At 54.5% G+C, this 20,097-nt stretch overlaps 2 protein-coding genes across 2 annotated transcripts; both read right to left on the minus strand.

The window, feature by feature from the left end:
* Positions 1 to 6,095: 6,095 nt before the first annotated feature.
* LOC103172977 (TLC domain-containing protein 4-B-like) lies at positions 6,096 to 11,876 on the minus strand. Its single transcript, XM_042344741.1, has 6 exons — positions 11,734 to 11,876; positions 11,436 to 11,525; positions 9,932 to 9,990; positions 8,110 to 8,204; positions 7,458 to 7,531; positions 6,096 to 6,576 (listed from the first exon to the last, which is right to left on the minus strand). The coding sequence occupies exons 1-6, from the start codon at positions 11,874 to 11,876 to the stop codon at positions 6,258 to 6,260; spliced, it is 780 nt and encodes a 259-aa protein (XP_042200675.1). The 3' UTR covers positions 6,096 to 6,257.
* Positions 11,877 to 11,887: 11 nt separating this feature from the next.
* Positions 11,888 to 18,543, minus strand: LOC103173816 (phospholipid phosphatase-related protein type 5). Its single transcript, XM_042344634.1, has 6 exons — positions 18,524 to 18,543; positions 15,188 to 15,294; positions 14,539 to 14,727; positions 13,548 to 13,671; positions 12,576 to 12,892; positions 11,888 to 11,899 (listed from the first exon to the last, which is right to left on the minus strand). The coding sequence occupies exons 2-6, from the start codon at positions 15,272 to 15,274 to the stop codon at positions 11,888 to 11,890; spliced, it is 729 nt and encodes a 242-aa protein (XP_042200568.1). The 5' UTR covers positions 15,275 to 15,294; positions 18,524 to 18,543.
* Positions 18,544 to 20,097: the final 1,554 nt, after the last annotated feature.

Below are 20,097 nucleotides of genomic sequence, written 5' to 3' on the forward strand. Positions count from 1 at the left end.
GAGTTATATTCGCGCTCACCAAAGCCTTATAAGTCCTTAACCCATCATGGCTGGAGCTCACAGCCTGGAACAGTACAAATCTGGTAGCAATCACACATCCCGAAGCTCCTGCCAACCGACAGAAATGTGTATAAACATTCTGCAGCTCGCACCGTGCAGCGCGAGCATTGCTGGCTTTATATGGACATCGAATGGTAGCTGCTCAATCTCTCGCTCTTCGGAGGATGAGCCTTTCTGGAGAGACGTTAGGTTAGACATTCCTCCTGCCCCGGTCCCCGCAGCCCTCACACCACCTCTCCTTATGGAGACATTCAACTCTCCCTGGAGCCCCGCAGCGTGGCTCGGAGGTTAGGGACCTCGCTTTGCGAGCGAGAGGACCCGGGTTCGATTCCCGGTCGGCTGAGGTGAAACCTTGGGCAAGTTTCCTTACTCCACACGCACACACACACGTGCGCACGCACACACACACCTGTGATTGTCAGCAGTCAGTAGGAACCCGGTTGTTAGTTGATTGGCGGATCGCTTCCCGGGGATAATAAGCCTTCAGAAAAAAACAAATAATAATAATAATATTGTGGTCACTTCAACCCACGGCTGTTTGTGGGGACGTCGTTGGGCGCAATTGGCTGCCGCGTTTCGCCCACAAAATACACAGTCACTACACTTTACAGCGTATCCTGTGAAGCGCTTTGAGACGGAATAAGGCACTGGGTCAAAGAGAGAATTATTATTATTATTGTTCTATGAACCTCTGAGTCAGAAGGTTGTGGGTTTCAAGCCCCTCACCCAAGTCTGGGGACGTTGAGCTCATGGTCTCGGCTGACGCTCCAGTGTGGCTGACGCTGGGGGTGTGGGGGGTGTTGAGGGGGAGGGGGGAGAGAGCCCCATATTGGAGATGCCGTCCTTCAGACGAGTCATTGATCTGTCGATTCAGGTGATTCTGAAAGAGAAGAGAGTTTCTCTCTCCCCTCATCGCTGAGGGGCCATCGCTGTGGGTAAATGTGCTCCCGTGTTTGCCCACAAAAACAGTCACTACACCTTGTCGTGTCATTACTGTCACGCGGTTTGAGCCGTTTCCATGTTACATTCAGTCAATGTCCAAATGCAAGATTTTCAATATTATTTTCCCCAAATCTCGGGTTCTAAACTGTAAAGTGACTCCTGACCCCCACACTCTGCCCCCCCTCCCGTCCCACCTCATGGTGGGGGTGGAGGGTGGGATTGTACCACCTCACTCACACAGGGTGGGGGGAGGGGAGACGAGGAAAAGGGGATATTTGGACCTTGGGGTAAAAGAGCAACGTTCACGATAGCGACTACCGGAGTGTATCACAGCCTCGAGAAAGGCAAACAAGGGTTCAACAGAGAGAGGGGCACAAACACACAGAGAGAGGGATAGAGAGAGGGATGGAGAGAGGGATACACACAGAGAGAGGGATAGAGAGAGGGATAGAGAGCGATACACACAGAGAGGGATAGAGAGAGGGATAGAGAGCGATACACACAGAGAGAGGGATAGAGAGAGCGATACACACAGAGAGAGGGATAGAGAGAGCGATACACACAGAGAGAGGGATAGAGAGAGGGATAGAGAGCGATACACACAGAGAGAGGGATAGAGAGAGGGATAGAGAGCGATACACACAGAGAGAGGGATAGAGAGAGCGATACACACACACAGATGGATAGAGACACACACACAAATGGAGGGACAGACAGACAGACAGACAGACAGACAGACAGACAGACAGACAGACAGACAGACAGACAGACAGACAGACAGACAGACAGACAGACGAGCCAAAAAACACTGGTGTACGTCACGGCTGTTTGTGGGGACGTCGCTGGGCACCAACATAAACCGGTCACCGCACCAGCGCCGCAACGGCCCGGGAAGCACTTTCGAGACGTCCTAAGCCGTCGAGTGCCGGGCTCAGCGCCAAATGATGTCTGGCGTTTTATTGTTATTTTTATTGTCAGGAAGAAGCGTGAGATAGAACGAGTGATAGCGCCAGCCTGACGCAGCCCCGGCCTCGCCGCTAACACACTTTGCCTTTTTTAGTAGCCCGGCTGTGCGGTGAGGTCATCGCGTGAACAACAAGACAACAAAACTCTCCCCCTCTCTCTCGCTCGCTCGGAAACGAAGAGCTCAGGGAAAGGGAAAGCAAACAGCAGGACTTGGAAGAAAGCCACGTTACATCACCTCGCTCTCTCTCTCTCCGTCTCTCGCAGAGCCTCACGCAGGGAGGGAGGGAGGGAGGGAGGGAGTGAGGGGAAGAGAGAGAGAGAGAGAGAGAGGAGCAGACCTGTTTCCAAGGCAGACCTTCGAGCCAGCGATGTTTGACTATTTAAGGAGGCGATTCAGACTCTGACCAGAATTCCTTCATGTCTCACTCGCTGCAATCCTGTAGGAATCGGAAGATTTAGTACAGAAAACTCAAGCAGATTAGACAGAGAGCGAGCGAGAGGTCCCAGGGGGAATTAGAGGGGGTGGTAGGGGGGGGGGGCGCACCCAGTTAATGATGACGGGAATAATAGTAATAATATTGGCATTTGACACAGCGCCTTATCACGTCTTCAAGACGTCTCAAAGCGCTTCACAGGATACACTGTAAAGTGAATCGACTGTATATATTGTGGGTGAAACGAAAATAATTATACAGGTTTAAACAATTTTAATAGACCGCTGAGTGACCACATTATTATTATTATTTTTTGGGGAGGGGTTATTATCGCTGGAAAGCGATCCGCCAATTGATTTAACATCCAGGTTCCTACTCACTGCGAAGGTAAACCGGCGCGTGGGTGGGTCTGTGTGTCTGTGTGTCTGTGGCGTAAGGAAACTCGCCTAAAGTTTCGCCCCGACCTGACCCGCCCGGGAATCGAACCCGGGACCTCTCTCTCGCTCACTCGCGCTCTCACCACTGAGCTGCAGGACTCTACGTTACACTACGGGACTCCCACCTTTGCTTGAAGAGAGATGGGTCTGTGAGTGAGAGTGGAGTCGGTCCTCTGTGACGGTCTCTGTAGTGTGTGTGTGTGTGTGTGACAGAGATTGAGTTCCAGGGGTTAGGAGTGTAGTGGTTGATAACAACGGCCACTGAAGGACGGGATGAGGAGTAAATGCACAAAGGAAGGGGCGGAAACGGAAATGCGTTACTAAAATAAAACACTGCCCTGGAAAACTGGCTCAGGGACCGGACCCAGGGAGCGTCACGGAGGGAGGGCTCGGTTCTGATATTGCGTTGCCAAACATGTCACCTTGGGGCCAGTTCAGCTCCGAGGAGACCCCACTTACCCCCCCCAAGAAAATGTCCTCATCGTGAAGTGGAGGGAATTCATTTTATTCATTAGAAGTACAAAGAGGAATCCTGTTAAGTTGCACAGAATGAGCTCAGTCTGAGGCTGCACCAGAGCTCAGCCCAAGTCATGATGATAGTAATAATAATCCTCGCATTTGATACAGCGCCTCATCACGTCTTCGAGACGTCTCAAAGCGCTTCACAGAATATACTGTAAACTGAATTGACTGTATATTTTGTGGGCGAAATGCGGCAGCCGATCGCGCACAGCAGCGTCCCCACAAACAGCCGCGGATTGAGCAACAAAATTATTCTTATTTTTTCGGGGGGAGGGATTATTATTATTACCCCCCGGAAAGTGATCCGCCAATCGACTAACAACCGGGTTCCTGCTTCCCGCCGGGTGAGCAGAGGGGTGTGTGCGCGTGTGTAAGGAATAAGGAGACTTGCCTGAGGTAACTCTTCTGTGAAGCGCTTTGAGACGTCTCAACGGCATAAAAAGGCACTGAGTAATAAAATATAACAATAATCCTTGTGTTCAATACAGCGCCCCGTCACGTCTTTGAGACGTCGCAGAGCGCTTCACAGGATATACTGTCAAGTGTAGTGACTGTGTAGCGAAGTGGGCAATATATCAAATGCCAGGATTATGATGATGCTGATGATTTGAAGGACATTTTTTCACGGAATCAATCATAAGAACAAACAAAAAAAAAGGCACTGAGGTATACTGTCCTTGCCAGCAGTGACTCTGGTCTGTCACACACACACACACACACCACGCACACACAGGGACTCCGTCTGGGGAGTGATTCCTCATTGCGGGGGGGGGGGGGTGGGGGGAGGTTGTGGGAAGGGATTTATTTTTAAAAACTTTAGGCTCAGTTCTGTTATTACACGTCATCTATTTAACAATTATTTTTTTCCCCTCAATTTCCCCCATTAGAAAATAAATACTTTTGCCTGAGTAGTGTAAGACAAGTTAAAAAAAAAACACACAAGGAGATAGTGGGGGCGGGGAGGGGGGGGGTTAGTTAAGGACAGGGTGAGCTTACGGAGGGCGATCGTGTGAGGGGGGGAAGAAAAGGAGGGAATTAATCCCCCCCCCAGCTCCAATTCCCCCTCCGTTCCCCCCATGACAGAGACCACACACCCCTTTATTTATTATTATTATTCTTTTCTTGCTTTACAATTTACCAGCATATAAAACGAGCAAGAAATATTATTATTATTAAAAATCTCCCGACTGGGTCTGAATCTGGATGGATTTTATTGTCATATATATTCTAGATATATATGGAGAGAGAGAGAGAGAGATTTTTTTATTATTATTTATGTATTGAAAAAAGGCTTTGTCGGAAATTCAGGCTGAATCGAGAGATGTTCTTCGGTTCAGTGTTTAAGTTAAGAGTCTGACGGGGTTAAGGCTGGGAGTAATTTTGGTGGCTGTAACACACACACACGCACCCACACATACACCCACACACACAGGCACACACACACGCGCACACACACACACACGCACGTGCACCTCCCCAAAGGCAATGGGACAAATTACAATTCAAAGCCATTTTTACATCTGTGGGTGAATTAGGTAAAGCAGGAGGTGTCCCTCCAGGGAGAGAGGGAGGGAGAGAGGGAGAGGGAGAGGGAGGGAGAGAGGGAGAGGGAGGGAGAGGGAGAGAGAGCGCATTCCATTCCATTCCAACAATCTGTCTCTGGCATTTCCACGTGGAGTTGGGACGTGTGGAATTCTCAGTTTGGGTTTGGAGACTCTTAGGCAACGGTGATGGGTTTCCATGTGCGTCAGACACAAAACACACGTACTCTCCCCCACCCACCCCTCCCCCCAGCACCCACCAACACACACACCCACACACATAGCCACATACACACCCACACACACACACACACACACACACAGGTGGCAGAGCTAATCACAAGTCAAAGCATCTTGTCTCCTCTTTTTCTCTCTCTCTCTCTCTCTGTGACACCAGATAGATGAGATGAGGTCACCCACAGACTGGGAGTGCGGTGGTCTGGCTCAGTGGGTAGCACTCCCTTCCCCGCGCCCCCCCAGCCCCCCTCCTCGCCGCCCCCCCCTCTCAGCCCCACCCGGGTGGGGGTGATGACTTGGGAGTTCACAGTCCAGGCGTTCCATTTGACACCCAATATGGGGTGGGGATATGGAGGGTGGGGGATGGAGTGGGTGGGGGTGGTGGGGAGGAGGGAGAAGGAAGCAAATGGTGACGTGTTGGAGACACCGTCTTTCAGACGAGACATTGAGTTGAGTTTCCCCGTCAGCACCTGTTCGGGCAGACGTTAAGGGTTCCTCCCCTTCCCCCCCCCTCCCCAACCCCTGATGTCCCAGCCTCCCCCCGCCCCCCCCACCGCCCGCCCATGTAAATCGCTCGCTCCCCCCCACGGCTCTTTGCCGTGTGCTAAACACCGGCTGCTACACGTCCCTCCCGAGAGGAACGCGGGACCCTCCCTACACGCGGACCCCTTAAAAGGTATGCGCCACGTGGCGACGTTAAAGGCACTGACCAAGGCACGGGTTATTATCTGTAGGCAAAAAAAACGGGACCCCATAAGCCCAACGGTGAGGTGATCTGAGCCTGAGCCCAGTGGGGCTCACTCCCCCTCCATCCCATTCCCCAGTTTGCCCTCTGGGATGATTTGGCGGGGGGGGGGGGGGGGGACATTGAACTTGTGTGGGGGGGGCAGGGGAGAATTAAGGGAAGAGGGTGTTGTGGACTGTACAGGCAGGTTGGGGAGGAGGGGTGGGGGAGAGGGAGGGGTGGGGGAGAGGGAGGGGGAACGGACGGACATCAGATCTATTCCAAAATCCTCACTCGAAGGCAAGTTCCTAAAACAAAATGGACAAGGGATTGGGCTTCAATCGTCTAATGGGCTCTGGGAGCAGGTGACCAGGAGCAGAGTCTGGGCTCGTTCCTACTGCACCTTCTCCGCCAACAGCAGCCGACTGGGTTTGCGGGATCGGAATCGCAGGAGGATCTTGCAGCAGCCTCTGCCGATCTTATACATCCAGATAACGTTCAGCACGTCCAGACTGATGCTGGATGTAAGCCAGGCACACTGCGGCCCCAGCCCCAGGCGCTCAAACCCCTCCGTCCCAAACGTGTCCACCACCTTGTGGTAGTAGGAGGGGATGACAGCGATCCTCACCAGGAAGAAGGTGCCGGCCATGGCCACTCCATTCAACATCGCCAGCGTCTTGGTCCGCGGGAAGCCCAACACCTCGAAGAACCACCTGGAGTTAAACAGAAAGAGAGGGACACTCACACACAGAGACACACACACACAGACAGACACACACACAGACCCCACCCCACACACACACAGACACACACACACAGAGACACTCACACACACAGACACACACACACAGAGATACACGCACACACACAAACACAGAGACACTCACAGACACACACACAGATACTCATAGACACACGCAGAGACACAGAGAGAGACACTCAGACACAGACACACACATACAGACACACAGAGTCAGAGAGACACACACACACACCCACACGCACAGAGAGAGACACACACACCCACACGCACAGAGGGAGATACACACATACATACACACACACACACACACACACGCGCACAGAGACACACACACACACTCAAGAGAACAATCAATACTGAGTTACGGAGATTGCAGCAAAACTGAAAAGATTCCTTTGTGCCTTTTTTATTCTTATAATAATAATAATAATAATCCTGGCGTTTGACCCGGCGCCTCATCACGTCATCAGGATACACTGTGAAGTGTAGTGACTGTGTGTTTTTGGAGGCAAAATGTGACAGCCAATTGTGCACAGAGACGCCCCCACAAACAGTCGTGGATTGATTCACCAAATTATTATTTATTTTGGAGGAATTATTACCCCCAGAAAGTGATCTAACGATCGACTAACAACCAGATTCCTACTTACTGCTGATAAACTGAGGCGCGTGTGTGTGTGTGTGTGTGACTGTGTGTGACTGTGTGTGCGTGTGTGTGGAGTAAGGAAACTTGCCTAAGTTTCACCCTGACCTGACGTGCCTGGGAACCGAACCCGGCTCTCTCGCTGGCGGGGGCTCTAACCCCTGAGCTACGAGACTCCGGCAACTTACCTCTGGTTGACAAACGGAGTGGAGAGCTCCGCGATCAGCCGGAAGTTGGCAAAATAGGGAAGGAGGCCCCGGTTCTGTGGAAGAAACACATGGAGGATGTGAAACAGTTCGCGCGTTGGGAATGTTCTGGGAAAGTTCCGGAGACGGCTAAACCAAGTGGGGGGGGGGAAGGGTCCAACCTTTGGCCGGCCGAGGGCTGGATGCCCAGTTTGAGAAATGTCTGGAAGGGGGGAGGTGGGGGGGCAAAGGCATGAGCAATATTTTTGGTTTCCCTTCCAGAAACATAACGTAAGATAACATTTCCGGGTTGTGGGGGTGGGGGGGGGGGATGAACAACAGCAACAACACTATGTTTGTAAAGTGCCTTTCACATCGGGAGGACGTCCCAAGGCACCAAACAGTCGGGGATCAGAGCCTGAGCGTGTGGTGGGGGGGGGGGGGGTTGGGGTGAGGGAGGGCAGGGGTAAGAGGGCGGCCGAAAAGGAGGGTCTTGAGTCATGCCTTGAAGGAGGCAAGGGAGGGAGCGAGGCCAAGGTTGGGATGGAGTTGCAGAGGAGGAGGAGGCATGATATGGAGTGGGGGGGATGAATTTGGCCGAAGCAGCCACCATTTGGACCACTCTGGGGTGAGAGCTGGCAGTGGCCGGACTTACCAGCACATACTGGTAGGCGTAGAGAGCCGCCAAGTGGTGGCAGAGGAAAAAGCCGTCACCTATTGTCGTCCAGTGGCACAGGAGCAGCACTAAATCTGCAAGAGAGCACGGGCATGAGCGGGCAAAGCCAAGAGACTGATGGGAGAGAGGGCAGAGCCAACCAACACACCAACAGCACAGACATAGCCAAAGCCAACACACCAACAGCACAGACACAGCCAAAGCCAACACACCAACAGCACAGACACAGCCAAAGCCAACACACCAACAGCACAGACACAGCCAAAGCCAACACACCAACAGCACAGACACAGCCAAAGCCAACACAGCAACAGCACGGACACAGCCAAAGCCAACACACCAACAGCACAGACACAGCCAAAGCCAACACACCAACAGCACAGACACACCAACAGCACGGACACAGCCAAAGCCAACACACCAACAGCACAGACACAGCCAAAGCCAACACACCAACAGCACAGACACACCAACAGCACAGACACAGCCAAAGCCAACACACCAACAGCACAGACACAGCCAAAGCCAACACACCAACAGCACAGACACAGCCAAAGCCAACACACCAACAGCACGGACACAGCCAAAGCCAACACACCACAGCACGGACACAGCCAAAGCCAACACACCAACAGCACGGACACAGCCAAAGCCAACACACCAACAGCACGGACACAGCCAAAGCCAACACACCAACAGCACGGACACAGCCAAAGCCAACACACCAACAGCACGGACACAGCCAAAGCCAACACACCAACAGCACGGACACAGCCAAAGCCAACACACCAACAGCACGGACACAGCCAAAGCCAACACACCAACAGCACGGACACAGCCAAAGCCAACACACCAACAGCACGGACACAGCCAAAGCCAACACACCAACAGCACGGACACAGCCAAAGCCAACACACCAACAGCACGGACACAGCCAAAGCCAACACACCAACAGCACGGACACAGCCAAAGCCAACACACCAACAGCACGGACACAGCCAAAGCCGGTGAACAATGAGAGACAAAGCCAAGGCCAATTGGGAATGAGGCACAGATCATTGCAAAGCCACAGAGACCAATGGAAGGGAGTGAACAGCGAGAGGGAGAGTAACAACGGGAGGAAGGGAGAGAGAGGGAGGGAAAGACAGACAAGTGAGAGAGCAACCACAAAGGGATAGAGAGAGAGCGCACAAGAAGAGAGAGAGAGCAAGGAGAGCGGGTGAGCAAGGTCACGGTGATGAGGGCATAGAACCAACAAAGCTCAGGAGACAAGGACAGGCAGTCGAGGCGCTGAAGCAAAGCCAAGCCCCCGGTGACCGTGGGAAACCTTCCTCCTCCCGGGAATGTTCTCCCATCAACCAAGCTCTCTGGAAAAACCTCCAAGCGCAGAAACAGGTCAACATGGCTGCTGTCTGTCACCGTGATCTTACAGAATGGCGGAATAGGCTCAAGGGGCTGAATGGCCTCCTCCTGTACCTATAATGGCAGCTAACTCTAGGTGTTGCTCCCGTGCTTTGAAGGGCTGAGTGAGAGACACTCACTCTCAAATGGAGGCAGAGAGAGAGATGTTTAGAGAGGGAGAGAGGGGAGAGTGGGAGAGAGAGGCAGGGAGAGAGAGAGGGGCGGGGGAGACAGAGAAAGGGATAGAGGGAGAGGACCCCAAGAATTTCAACCATAGATAGAAGAAACTTGGCTCCAAAAAAACCAAAGGCAATTGCCATTAGCTGCTGGGTGTCTGTTCGCTGGTGTGTGGGTGTGTATGTGGGTGTGTGTATGTGTGTGGGTGGGAGGCGTAACTCACCATTTATGAGATAACCTGAAGCGATTGCTATATTCACCTTCACTAATTTGGGGTCACCCCTGTGTGAGAGAGAGAGAGACTTTCATTTAATCCACATTCCCTGGTTCTCCTCAACACTCGCCTCGATCAGAGAAAGATAACAGAGAGAAAGAGAGAGATTACAGAGAGAGATTGTGTGGGGAAAAGAGAGAGAGAGATTACAGAGCAAGAGAATAGAGAGAGAGAGAGAATATAGGGAGAGAGAGGGAGTTAGAGAGGTTACAGAAAGTGAGGGGGAGAGAGTGAGGTTACAGGGAGAGAGAATACAGAGAGGGGGAGAAAGAGAGAGAGATTACAGAGAGAGAGAGATTACAGAGAGAGATTAAAGAGAGAGATAGCAGAGAGCGCGGGGGAAGATCACAGAGAGAGGAGTGAGTGACAGAGTGATTGCACTGAGGGTCACAGAGCAGTGGGTCATCCAGGCAAGGCTTGCTGTGAGCGAGCTGTGAGGGAACCTAGCGCTGGTGTGTGTGTGTGGGGGGGCGGGGGGGGGGGGGGGGCTAAACCGTGGGGCTAAACAGTGGCAAACAAAGGAAGCGTTCAGAGCGGGTCTGGGAATGTTGGTGCCTGTGATTGAGGAGATTAGAGGCTGATCCTGAGAGAGAGAGAGAGAGAGAGAGAGAGAGAGTGATAGCAGCTTTGCTGTAGCTTTACTCGATCACATTTGTACTGATCCAGCACCTCATGGGGGGGGGGGGGGCGGAACAAATCGACAGAGCCAAAAGCAGGGAAAAGGGGGGATAAAATGTTCAAGTCCAAACCCTACAGCGTTAAGCGCAGACGGAAACATTTGCCCATCGAGCCCGTGTTGTCTCTCTGTAAAGGATCCAATGGTCAGTCAGTCTCTCAGTAAGCGGATCACACTGTGCTGGACACAGCCGGTCTCTCAACAACAACAACTTGCATTCACTGTGCCCCCTCACGCAGGGCAGCGACCCAGAGCGCTCGACAGTAGCACAGCACGACTCTGAGCCGAGGGGAGGGAGGGGGGAGGTGACTGATGGTGGAGCGGAGGGCACAAGGGACATGCAGGAGGCTGGAGCCAGTCGAGCGGAGGCTGTGGGTTGGGGTGGGGTAAGCAGGTTGGAGAGGTAGGGAGGTGCCAGGGCATGAAGGGGTTTGAAGACAAGTGTGAGGATCTTGAAATCAATCCAATCGGTGATAGGGAGCCAGTGGGGGCTGGCGAGGGCTGGGGTGATGGGGGGACCGGGTTTAGTGTGTGTGATAGGGAGCCAGTGGAGCCGGGCGAGGGCTGGGGTGATGGGGGTACAGGGTTAGTGTGTGTGATAGGGAGCCAGTGGGGCCGGGCGAGGGCTGGGGTGATGGGGTACGGGGTTTAGTGTGTGTGATAGGGAGCCAGTGGGGCCGGGCGAGGGCTGGGGTGATGGGGTACGGGGTTTAGTGTGTGTGATAGGGAGCCAGTGGAGCCGGGCAAAAGCCCTTTCCCCTTTTCGCGGTTGCTTACCATACTGGGTCCCTGTTCACTGCCTCATCGAACCAGAGAATGTACAGAGACAGCGATCCGACCAACAGCGCGTGTAGTGTTGAGACACACCTGAGAAGAGAGAGAGAGAGAGAGAGAGAGAGAGAATTAACAGGTAAACACGTGAAGTGGAGTCCCTGTAGCTCAGTGGTCACAGCGCTCGCCTCGCAAGCCAGAGGAACCCGGGTTCGATTCCCGGGCGGGACAGGGTGAAAGGTTAGGCCTAGGGGTTCGAGATCGGACACTGCGCTCCCCTCCCCCACGGTGGAGTGGCCCCTACCTGGAGTTCCACTCTGTTTTCTGGACCTCGCTGAGGAGTTTGTAGCCGGGGCTGAGCGAGGCGGACAGACGGGGACTTGCTATGTGGAACAGCACCTGGAACAGAGAGAAGCTGCCGGCCACCAGCAGGTAACTGGCTTCCATCACAGCTCAGCTCAGCTCAGCCCCTGAGGAGACAACACGGATCAGCACAGACCAGCTCAGCCCCCACCCGCATCTACTACAGTAATCACACACACACATGCACACACGGGCTCTCTCTCTCTCTCTCACGCGCTCTTGCGTACACTCTCTCTCTCTCTCTCTGTCTCTCGCACACACGCACGCACGCTCTCGCACACGCATGCCCGCGCTTTCTTCCACGCGCGCTCTCTCTCGCACAAGTGCTCTCTCGCCCGCGTTCTGTCTCGCAACGCGCGCGCAAGTGCCGCTTGCAGCTCACACCCGGGATCCCAGATCCCCCGCACTCTCTCTCTCTCTGTCTCTCTGTCTCTCTGTCTGTCTGTCTGTCTGCCGTCTACATCGCTTCTGCTCAAAACACCAAAACACACAGTCACTACACTTTACGGTGCATCCCGTGAAGCGCTTTGAGACATCTCGAAGACGTGATGAGGCGCCGGGTCAAATGCGAGGAGGGGCTGGGTAGGAGCGAGGCTGGGTGGGGGGGGCTGGGTAGGAGGGTGAGGGGGGTGGCTGGGAGGAGGGGGGGGGTGGTCCTGGGCAGGAGGGTGGGGGGGTGATCCTGGGCAGGAGGGTGGGGGGTGGTCCTGGGCAGGAGGGTGGGGTGGGTCCTGGGCAGGAGGGGGGTGGTCCTGGGCAGGAGGGTGGGGGGTGGTCCTGGGCAGGAGGGTGGGGGCCCGATGGTGGTCGCTGGCAGAGGAGGATCTTGAGACGGGCTTTGAGACTCACCGCTGTGTACAGAGCTGCGTACATGCTGAGCGCTGCCTCCTTGGAGGGGAAGGCTCTGCGTGCGCTGGACACCAGCCTGGGGGGGCCCGTGCAGGGGCGGGGGCTGCTGATGTACTGAGAGGCCGTCCGACAGCCCAGGGCCGTGAAGTTAGGCCGACACACGGTGAGGAAGTGGGGGGTCAGGCTGCCCATCACCAGCTGCCCACAGTTCACAAAGATGTCGGTGGCAAACAAGCCAAAGGCATAGACGCCTGCGAGAGAGAGAGAGAGAGACACACACACAGAGGCTTCTCACATCACTGTCGTTCCGCCCGCAAAACACACAGTCACTACACTTTTATGGTGCGTCCAGTCCCGCGAAGCGCTTTGAGATGTCTCGACGACGTAATCAAGCGCCGGGTCGAACGCCAGGATTATTATTGCACAGCCTTCCCTTGCTACTCACCATTTCTGTGACCTGCTAACCCCCCACCCCACACAGACCTGTTGGGCACCCCCACCCCACCCCACCCCACCGCCCTCCCTCCCTCCCTCTGCTCAGCGGGCTCCAGCCTGCTCCGCACCCCCCCGCCCCCGCCATCCTCTCTGCCTCCGCCCTCTGGAACTCCATCCCACAGTCCCACGGGTGCAAACCCCTGACTGTCCAGCGCCTTGAGATGTCCTCCCGACGTGACAGGCGCCGAGTAAATGTTATTCTTGTTGCTTGGCCAAATGCAGCAATGACGTGTTTAAGGCAGGGATTCCTGTTCCTACGCTCCCTCCTTCCCTCTCTCTGTGTCTCCCTCCTGGAGTCAGTGGCTGAGCACAGAGAGAGAGAGAGAGAGCAGGGAGCAGCGAAGCAGGGCAGAACAGGACGAGGGTGGGGCGGGGAGGGGGAAGGGGTGGAGGGGCAAATGTCAGGCTGACCCAGGAACCTGACCACACGTCGGAGCAGAGGGTTGAGGGAGCAGCAATCCGCAGTCAAGATGGTTCTTTCCTGACGCACAAAATCCACCTGGAAAACAAAGGCAGCCAACTCCCCCAGCACCATCTGCAAAACACGGGGTAACAGAGTTTAGAAGCCTCTCTCTCTTCCTCTGCCTCTCTCTCCCTCCCTCCCCTCCGCCTTCTCTCGTTCCCTCTACCCCTCTCTCTCTCCCCCTCTCTCTCTCTTCCCCCTTCTCTCGTTCCCTCTGCCTCTTTCTCTCCCTCTCTCCCTCTGCCTCTCTCTCCCTCTCCATCACTTTGCCTCGCAAGAGAGCGGACCCGGGTTCGATTTCCGGGCAGGTCGGGCCGGGTTGGGTTGGGTTGGGTTGGGTTGGGTCAGGACGAAACCTTAGGCGAGTTTCCTTACCCCGCGCACACACACGCCTCTGTCTACCCAGCAGTAAGTAGGAACCTGGTTATTGGTCGATTGGGGGCTCGCTTTCTGGGGGTAATAATCCCTCAAAATAAAATAATAATAATTTGGTCACTCAATCCACGGCTGTTTGTGGGGACGCTGCTGTGTGCAATTGGCTGCTGCGTTTCGCCCACAAAATATACAGTCACTACACTTTACAGTGTATTCTGTGAAGCGCTTTGAGACGTCTCGAAGACGTGATAAGGCGTCCGGTCAAATCCAATGAATATAAATTTTATTATTATTATCATGGGTTATTATCTCTCTACACTGTACATCCACACTCCCAGGTCAGGGTTAGACGTTGTGTGTGTGTATGTGTGTGTGAGTGGGATGGTGGCGCGGGATTGAGTGATGTGTGTGTGTGTGTATGTGGGTGTGTGTGTGAGTGTGTGTGGGTGTGTGTTTGGGTGTGGGTGTGTGTGTGAGGTGTGGTAATGGAGCAGGGTGGGGGGTGTGATGTGTGTGTGGGAGTGTGCGTGGGCGCAGGGTGTGACGGGGTGTCCAGTACCTTACCATGACCATGGGCAGGGCAGACACCAGTGAGTACACCAGGACAGGAGGCACAGCACTGATCTCCTCGGGGCCTGGGTAAGGCTTCATGTAGGAGCTGTCGAAGCAGAAAAAGCCCTGGGTGTGGACCTGGAAGGTGTCGGTGTATTCAAAGTGATAAGCCAACAGCACCGTACCCACCATGATCAGCAACTGGAACACAGAGGGCGGGGGGGGGGAGAGAGAGTGAGAGGAGAGTGTGTGTAGAGAGAGAGAGAGAGAGAGTGAGAGTGTGAGAGGGAGAGACAGAGAAAGAGAGTATGAGAGGGAGAGAGAGAGTGTGTGTGAGAGGGAGAGAGACAGAGAGTGAGTGTGAGAAAGAGGTTGGGAAAGGGAGAGACAGAAAAGGCTGTAGTGATGGAATTGGAAATGATTGCGGGTGGGTTGGCCTGTCTTGGCTTGGACTGGCTCGGCCTGGGTTGGACTGGCTCGGCCTGGGTTGGACTGGCTCGGCCTGGGTTGGACTGGCTCGGCCTGGGTTGGACTGGCTCGGCCTGGCTCGGCCTGGGATGGACTGGCTCGGCCTGGGTTGGACTGGCTTGGCCTGGGTTGGCCTGGGGTGAGGAGGTCCAGTCTGGCTGCTCAGCCTGGCCTGGCCCCGGGGGAGACCCACCTCCACAAACAGGAAGCAGGGGATGATGGAGTCGCTCTTGTACATCGTCTCCTTCTCTTTCTTCTTCTCCATCTTCGGCTTCCACATCACGCCGTCCCTCTGTCCACCTGCCAGAGAGAGAGAGAGAGAGCGAGAGAGAGCGAGAGAGTGCGAGAGAGAGCGAGAGAGAGCGAGAGAGAGCGAGAGAGTGCGAGAGAGAGCGAGAGAGAGTGAGAGAGAGTGCGAGAGAGAGCGAGAGAGAGCGAGAGAGAGCGAGAGAGAGCGAGAGAGAGCGAGAGAGAGTGCGAGAGTGCGAGAGAGAGCGAGAGAGAGTGCGAGAGTGCGAGAGAGAGCGAGAGAGAGCGAGAGAGAGCGAGAGAGAGAGCGAGAGAGAGCGAGAGAGAGAGCGAGAGTGCGAGAGAGAGCGAGAGAGAGCGCGAGAGAGAGTGCGAGAGAGAGCGAGAGAGAGAGAGCGAGAGAGAGCGAGAGAGTGCGAGAGAGAGCGAGAGAGAGAGCGAGAGAGAGCGAGAGAGAGCGAGAGAGAGCAAGAGAGAGAGAGCGAGAGAGAGCGAGAGAGTGCGAGAGAGTGCGAGAGAGAGCGAGAGAGTGTGAGCGAGAGAGAGCGAGAGAGAGAGCGAGAGAGAGAGCGAGAGAGTGCGAGAGAGAGCGAGAGAGAGCGAGAGAGAGCGAGACGCACAGGCAATAACGACTTGCGTTCTGCCCAGAAAACACACAGTCACTCCACCTTACAGCGTGTCCTGTGAAGCGCTCTGAGGCGTCTCGAAGACGCGGTCAAACGCCGGGATTATTATTATTATTATTTATATCGCGGTCTTCACGCCAGATTGCGTCTCGGAGCGCTCTCCCCCCCCCCCCTCTCTCTCTCTCTCTCTCGCACTCATTCTCTCTCTCACACTCTCTCACACTTTCTTTCTCACACTCTCTCTCACTCACACTCACTCCACCTCATTCACTCTATCTCTCTCTCGCACTCACTCACTCTTACGCGCGCACACCTCTCACTCACACTCACTCCACCTCATTCACTCTATCTCTCTCTCGCACTCACTCACACGTGCGCACACCTCTCACTCACACTCACTCCACCTCATTCATTCTATCTCTCTCACTCTCTCGCACACACTCTTTCTCACACACACACACACACTCTCTCTCTCACTCTCTCTCTCTGTCTCCCACTCACCCTCTCACTCTCTCTCTGTCTCCCACTCACCCTCTCACTCTCTCTCTGTCTCCCACTCACCCTCTCACTCTCTCTCTGTCTCCCACTCACCCTCTCACTCTCTCTCTGTCTCCCACTCACCCTCTCACGCATTCACATTTGTGGGTAAATTTGGGACAGCAAATCCAGGCAATTGGAGATGTAATAACAATAATAATAATCCCGGCATTTGATGCAGCGCCTCATCACGTCTTCCGGACGTCTCAAAGCGCTTCACAGGATACACTGTAAAGTGCAGTGACTGTACTTTGTGGGCGAAACACAGCAGCCAATCGGGCACAGCAGCGTTCCCCACAAACAGCCGTGGGTTAAGTGGCCAAATTATTAATATTATTCTTTTTTTGGGGGGGAATGGGTGTGCAGTCCTGTAACTCAGTGGTTAGAGCAGTCGCCTCGCAAGCGAGAGGACCCGGGTTCGATCCCCGGGCGGAGAGAACCAAACAATAGGCAAGTTACTACACACACAGACCCACACACACACACACAGACAGACCCCCCCCACACACACAGACCCACACACACACACAGACCCACACACACACACAGACCCACACACACACACACACACAGACCCCCACATACACACAGACCCACACACACACACAGACCCCCCCACACACACAGACCCCCACACACACACAGACCCACACACACACACACAGACCCCCACATATACACAGACCCACACATACACACCACAGACCCCCCCCCCACACACACACACACACACAGACCCACACACACACAGACCCACACATACACACACACACACACAGACCCACACACACACACAGACCCCCACACACACACACACACACACAGACCCACACACACACACACATACACACAGACCCACACACACAGACCCACACACACACACACAGACCCCCACACACACACACACAGACCCCCACACACAGACCCACACACACACACACAGACCCACACACACAGTTAGCAGGAACCCGGGTGTTAGTCGATGGGCGGATCGCTTTCCGGGGGGAAATGATCCGTTAAAAAATAAATTTTAAAAAAAATAATAAATTGGTCACTTAACCCACGGCTGTTTGTGTGGACGCTGCTGTGCGCGATCGGCCGCCGCGTTTCACCCACAAATATACAGTCAATTCGTTTTATACTATATCCTGTGAAGCGCTTTGAGACGTCTCGAAGACGTGATCAGGCGCTGTGTCAAATGCAACGATTATTATTATTATTATTATTATTATTGTTATTGCTATTAAATCTCCGATTGCCTGGATTCATTGTTTTTGCCACACACAGACCCCCCCACACACACACACACAGACCCACACACACACACAGACCCCCCCACACACACACACAGACCCCCCCACACACACACACACAGACCCACACACACACACAGACCCCCCCCCACACACACACACAGACCCCCCCCCACACACACAGATCCACACACACACACACACAGACCCCCACCCCCAAACACAGACACACAGACCCACACACGCACACACACACAGACCTACCCCCACACACACACACACAGACCCCCCCCACACACACACACACACACACAGACCCCCCCCCACACACACACACACAGACCCCCCACACACACACACAGACCCCCCCCACACACACACACAGACCCCCCCCCACACACACACAGACAGACCCACACACACACACACACAGACCCACACACACACACACAGACCCCCCCACACACACACACAGACAGACCCACACACACACACACACACAGACCCCCCCCCCCCCACACACACACACAGATCCACACACACACACACAGACCCCACACACACACACAGACCCCCCCCACACACACACACAGACCCACACACACACACACACACAGACCCCACAAATCTCAGTCGGTCTTGGGACAGGAATCGGGGAGCAAAACGGGCACAGATCCACCAAATCGATCAACGAATCAATCAATCAATCAATCAACCGACGTCCTTTGTCCCAATATATGAGTCTGAAACAACAAAGGTATCCGACCCACACACACACGCAGAGCGCACACGCAGAGCACACGCACAGCACACGCACAGCACACGCACAGCACACACACAGCCCCCCAAAATGATCCCCTGTACCGCGGGCAGCACAGCTCCTCACACGGGAATCATTCCCCTTTTCGCATCTGCCGTTCGTTCCCTCCCCTCGAACCTCAAGGTAACAGAATAGTAAAATAATAATAATCCCTAATAACAATCCCAAACAATCCGGAGACAATTCAGCACCGCACAGCGCACCGCACCGCAGCGCAGCTGATGGCTTTGTGCCTTACATTTACAGCCCAACCATCTCCTGATCGCTCCCCGTCTCACTGCTGTTGTCTGGGTTTAAAGGACCCTTTTCCTCCTCGTCGGGGGGTGGGGGAGGAGTGGGGGGGGTGGGGCGGGGGGGCCGGGGGGGGGGGGGGGCCGGGGGGGGGAGGGTATCTCACGTGGAGCCCGGGGGGGATTTGGTGTGAAATTGTCCCCCCGGTGAAGGCTCTCAGACACACACACACACACACAGACTCCCAGTCCCCGTCAGCCTCAAACCAGCAGCTGATTGTGATTCTACAGACGTTGATCCACCGGCAGATCAGCCTCACAGTCACACACACAGTCACACACACAGTCACACACACCGCACACACAGTCACACACACAGTCACACACAGTCACACACACAGTCACACACAGTCACACACACCGCACACACAGTCACACACAGTCACACACACAGTCACACACAGTCACACACACAGCCACACACACAGTCACACACAGTCACACACACAGTCACACACAGTCACACACACCGCACACACAGTCACACACACAGTCACACACACACACACACACAGTCACACACAGTCACACACACCGCACACACACAGTCACACACCGTCACACACACAGTCACACACACCGTACACACAGTCACACACACCGTCACACACACAGTCACACACACCGCACACACAGTCACACACACCGCACACACAGTCACACACACAGTCACACACACAGTCACACACACAGTCACACACACAGTCACACACACAGTCACACACACCGCACACACACAGTCACACACACCGTCACACACAGTCACACACACAGTCACACACACAGTCACACACACCGCACACACACAGTCACACACACAGTCACACACAGTCACACACACAGTCACACACCGTCACACACACAGTCACACACACCGTACACACACAGTCACACACACAGTCACACACACAGCGCACACACAGTCACACACACAGTCACACACAGTCACACACACAGTCACACACACAGCCACACACACAGTCACACACACACCGTCACACACAGTCACACACACAGTCACACACACCGCACACACAGTCACACACACACCGTCACACACACCGCACACACACAGTCACACACACAGTCACACACACCGCACACACAGTCACACACACGGCACACACACAGTCACACACCGTCACACACACAGTCACACACACCGCACACACACCGCACACACAGTCACACACACCGCACACACACAGTCACACACCGTCACACACACAGTCACACACACAGTCACACACACCGCACACACACAGTCACACACACCGCACACACCGTCACACACACAGTCACACACACCGCACACACAGTCACACACA

This window comes from Callorhinchus milii, unplaced genomic scaffold, assembly GCF_018977255.1.
Source record: "Callorhinchus milii isolate IMCB2004 unplaced genomic scaffold, IMCB_Cmil_1.0 Scaffold29, whole genome shotgun sequence".
Lineage (NCBI taxonomy): Eukaryota > Metazoa > Chordata > Chondrichthyes > Chimaeriformes > Callorhinchidae > Callorhinchus > Callorhinchus milii.

What these genes read in the sequence shown, in the direction of transcription:
- LOC103173816 (XM_042344634.1), bottom strand. Translation starts at nt 15,274, where the DNA reads ATGTGGAAGCCGAAGATGGAGAAGAAGAAAGAGAAGGAGACGATGTAC. An exon ending in CTGCCCTGCCCATGGTCATG is followed by an intron (nt 13,672 to 14,538) that starts GTAAGGTACTGG and finishes CGTGTTTTGCAG; the next exon opens with ATGGTGCTGGGGGAGTTGGC. An exon ending in ACGTGTGGTCAGGTTCCTGG is followed by an intron (nt 12,893 to 13,547) that starts GTCAGCCTGACA and finishes TCTCTCTCGCAG; the next exon opens with GCGTCTATGCCTTTGGCTTG.
- LOC103172977 (XM_042344741.1), bottom strand. Translation starts at nt 11,876, where the DNA reads ATGGAAGCCAGTTACCTGCTGGTGGCCGGCAGCTTCTCTCTGTTCCAG. An exon ending in AAAACAGAGTGGAACTCCAG is followed by an intron (nt 11,526 to 11,733) that starts GTAGGGGCCACT and finishes CTCTCTTCTCAG; the next exon opens with GTGTGTCTCAACACTACACG. An exon ending in ACTCCGTTTGTCAACCAGAG is followed by an intron (nt 6,577 to 7,457) that starts GTAAGTTGCCGG and finishes GTTTAACTCCAG; the next exon opens with GTGGTTCTTCGAGGTGTTGG.